The sequence below is a fragment of the Panicum virgatum genome, chromosome 4N (assembly GCF_016808335.1).
Source record: "Panicum virgatum strain AP13 chromosome 4N, P.virgatum_v5, whole genome shotgun sequence".
Lineage (NCBI taxonomy): Eukaryota > Viridiplantae > Streptophyta > Magnoliopsida > Poales > Poaceae > Panicum > Panicum virgatum.
The window spans coordinates 49,087,818-49,090,802 of NC_053148.1; the positions used below are offsets into that span (position 1 = coordinate 49,087,818).

Genomic DNA, 2,985 nt, shown 5'->3' on the forward strand with positions numbered 1-2,985 from the left:
TTAGAAAAGAGAAGGTGAGAAAGTGGAGCACATACACCACTTATCGAGCAACGTGCATGCACAAGTGCGTCGACCGCGGGGAGCGCTCCCCACGGTCGACCGCAAAACCAGTATCGGGTACTCCCTCCATATTTGAAAAGAATGTCGTTTTGTATAGAGACACGGTCTCCAAAGCTTAACTTTGATTTTTATTTTTATAAAAATATTTATCACAAAGTGATATATTTATACTTTTATGAAAATATTTTTCAAGACAAAAAATCTATTTATATAATTTTTGTATTTTGAAACCCAATAATTTAAAAATTATTCATTATTTATGTTCCCAATATTTGAGCCAAACCTTGTTCAAAACAGCATGGAGGGAGTACATCTTGTTAGGGCTTGCTTGATGGCGCTTGGCTAGCTCGCCTTCCCCACGCCATGCACATGCCGCCTCCTTCTCCTCCAGCTACAAGAGCCCCTGCTCCCTCCTCCAGTCCTCATCCCGCTCCGCCTTCCTCCTCCCGACCCTGCCATGCGCCGGCACCTTTCCAGATTAATTGCGCCGCGCCGCGTCGCCGTCGGCCACAGCATCCCTACACATGCCATATAATACTATAGACTATAGACGGCCATCGCCGTGCGAGCGGAAGCAAGGGGGCACCTGCCTCTGCCTGCTAGTCTGCTACTAGTAGCGCTCCCCCGCCCGCCCCGCATGGCTGCACCCGCCGCGGCCAAGCGCCCCTGCTGGCCCCCCGCCGCCGCCGCGGCAGCCGAGCCCAACAAGCGCCGCCGGACGGCCGCCGCCGCGCCAATGGACGACGCCGCCGCCGCGCCAATGGACGACGCCGCCGCGGAGGCCGAGCGCTCCCGGACACACGCGCAGGCGCAGCGGCGGCAGCAGCGGGAGCCCCACCAGCAGCAGCCCCTGCTCCCGGGCCTGCCGGACCACCTGGCGCAGCTCTGCCTCGCGCCGCTCCCGCCGCGGCTCCTGCGCGCCGTCTGCCGCCCCTGGCGCCGCCTGCTCTACTCGCCCTCCTTCCCGCCGTTCCTCTCGCTCTACGCGGTCCTCGACGACGGCGCCGACGGCGGCGTCTCGTTCGCGGCCTACGACGCCGTCGCGGGCCGCTGGGACGAGCTGCCCGCACCGCCGATGCCGTCGCCGCCGCCCAGGCTCTGGCACCCGTCCTTCCTCTCCCGCCGGCTGCCGCTCCAGTCCGTGGCCGCCGCGGGCCGCCTCGTCCTCGTCGCGGGCTCCACGCAGTCGCTCAGCCCGGCGCTGCCCCGCCCCATCGTTTTCGACCCCTCCGCGCCCACGCCGCGGTGGCAGCTCGGCCCGCGGTTCCCCTTCGCGCCCCGGAGGTGGTGCGCCGCGGGGAGCGCGCGGGGCCGCGTGTTCGTGGCCGGGGGCGTCGGCGCCGGCTACGACGCCAACGACGCCCGGTCGGGGGCGGTGTGGGACCCCGCGTCGCCGGCCGCCGCGTGGGAGCCGCTCCCGCCGATGCGGGACGGCCGGTTCAGCCGCGACGCCGCGGAGGCGGTCTGCTCCGGCGGCAAGGTCTGCATGGTCAGCCTCCGCAGCCGCGGCGCCAAGGAGGGCGCCGTATTCGACCTCGGCGCCCTCCGGTGGGAGGACATGCCGCCGGGGATGCTTGCCGGGTGGAAGGGCTCGGCCGCCGCGGCGTCCACCGGCGGCGCCGAGACCATCTTCGTGGTGGACGACGAGCGCGGCGCGCTGATCGCTTACGACTGGGGCGGCGACCGGTGGAGGACGGTGGCCGAGTCGGAGCGGCTCAAGGGCGCGGCCGAGATGGCGGCCGGCGGCGGCCGTGTCTGCGTGGCGGCCGAGGACGGCGCGAAGGTGATCGTCGTGGACGTGACGACGCCGAAGCCACCACGGAGGGCGGGAGGGCCTGCGGCGGCGCCGCGGATGTGGGAGGTGGCGGCGCCGGCCGGGAAGCGGGTGGTGGCGCTGCACGTGCTGCCCAGGATGACGCGGGCGGAGTAGCAGCCGGCGGCCGGCGGCCGGCGGCCTCTCCCGCCACGTCCGGAACCGTCTGCTTGCATGCGTATGGGATTCGGTACACGTGCTGGTGCTGCTGTTACCACTGTACAGGGCCATTCGTCTTCCTCCTCCTGCTCATGAGTCATGATCCGATCCGACCCCATTTTTTTTGTTGAGATTTTCCTTGCCGAGTTTGATTCATAATTTCTGTGGGATGAGACACTTAGCAGTGCTCTTATAGTTTTTATTCTTTTTTAAAAACACACACACATACACACACGAATCAGTTTGAACATGTTTGAATCGGAGCTCCAGAAGGTGGAGCTTCATTTTTCTCGACCTTCCCGGCTTCTTTTGGTGGGAAACTAGTGCGAAAGCGGCACGATGCCGCCGGTCGGAGTTTTGCGTGGTCGAATTCTTTCACGGCGGCGGAGCTCGACACGCGAGCAGCAGATTTCTTCCGGGATCCTGCGCGCAGATGGATCGCGTCCCGTCCACAGATTCGACCCGCGTCCCATCCACGCTGCACGTAGCCGCGGGCCACACGAAGCGGAGGAATATCCCTACCCGTCGCCGCCGCGCTCTTGCCTTGCCCGGCAGGTCAGCCATGGCAGCCTCTCGATCGTCCGGCTCCGTCAGACCGTCACTCTCGTCCATAACCCGCTGGCACCTGGTGGCTACTGGTGGCCAAGAGTTGAAACGATGCCGGGCGGCAGCAGTGGTTGCGGTGGGGGCCTCCCGTTACTCTCCTCTTCCTCCCCACGGGACCCGGCACGGCGGCACCGGCCGTCGTCCAGCCGGCGCGCGCGGATTCGCCGGCTGCCGCGCGCCGCACGCGACCCATCCGTCCCGCCGACCGCGACCGACTCGGAGCCGCGGGGCGTAAACGGAACGGCAGGTGCCGCCGGGGCAACCTCTCATTTGGCATCCCCGGCCAGGCCTCAGCTCGCCTCATCATCTCCCCCGCCAATCGGGATTCCCTGACTTGCTGAAGGCAA

At 65.7% G+C, this 2,985-nt stretch overlaps 1 protein-coding gene across 1 annotated transcript; it reads left to right on the forward strand.

The window, feature by feature from the left end:
• Positions 1-372: 372 nt before the first annotated feature.
• Positions 373-2,324, forward strand: LOC120668775 (F-box/kelch-repeat protein SKIP25-like). Its single transcript, XM_039948572.1, has one exon. The coding sequence runs from the start codon at positions 698-700 to the stop codon at positions 1,988-1,990; it is 1,293 nt and encodes a 430-aa protein (XP_039804506.1). The 5' UTR covers positions 373-697; the 3' UTR covers positions 1,991-2,324.
• The last annotated feature ends 661 nt before the right edge of the window (positions 2,325-2,985 follow it).

What these genes read in the sequence shown, in the direction of transcription:
- LOC120668775 (XM_039948572.1), top strand. Translation starts at nt 698, where the DNA reads ATGGCTGCACCCGCCGCGGCCAAGCGCCCCTGCTGGCCCCCCGCCGCC.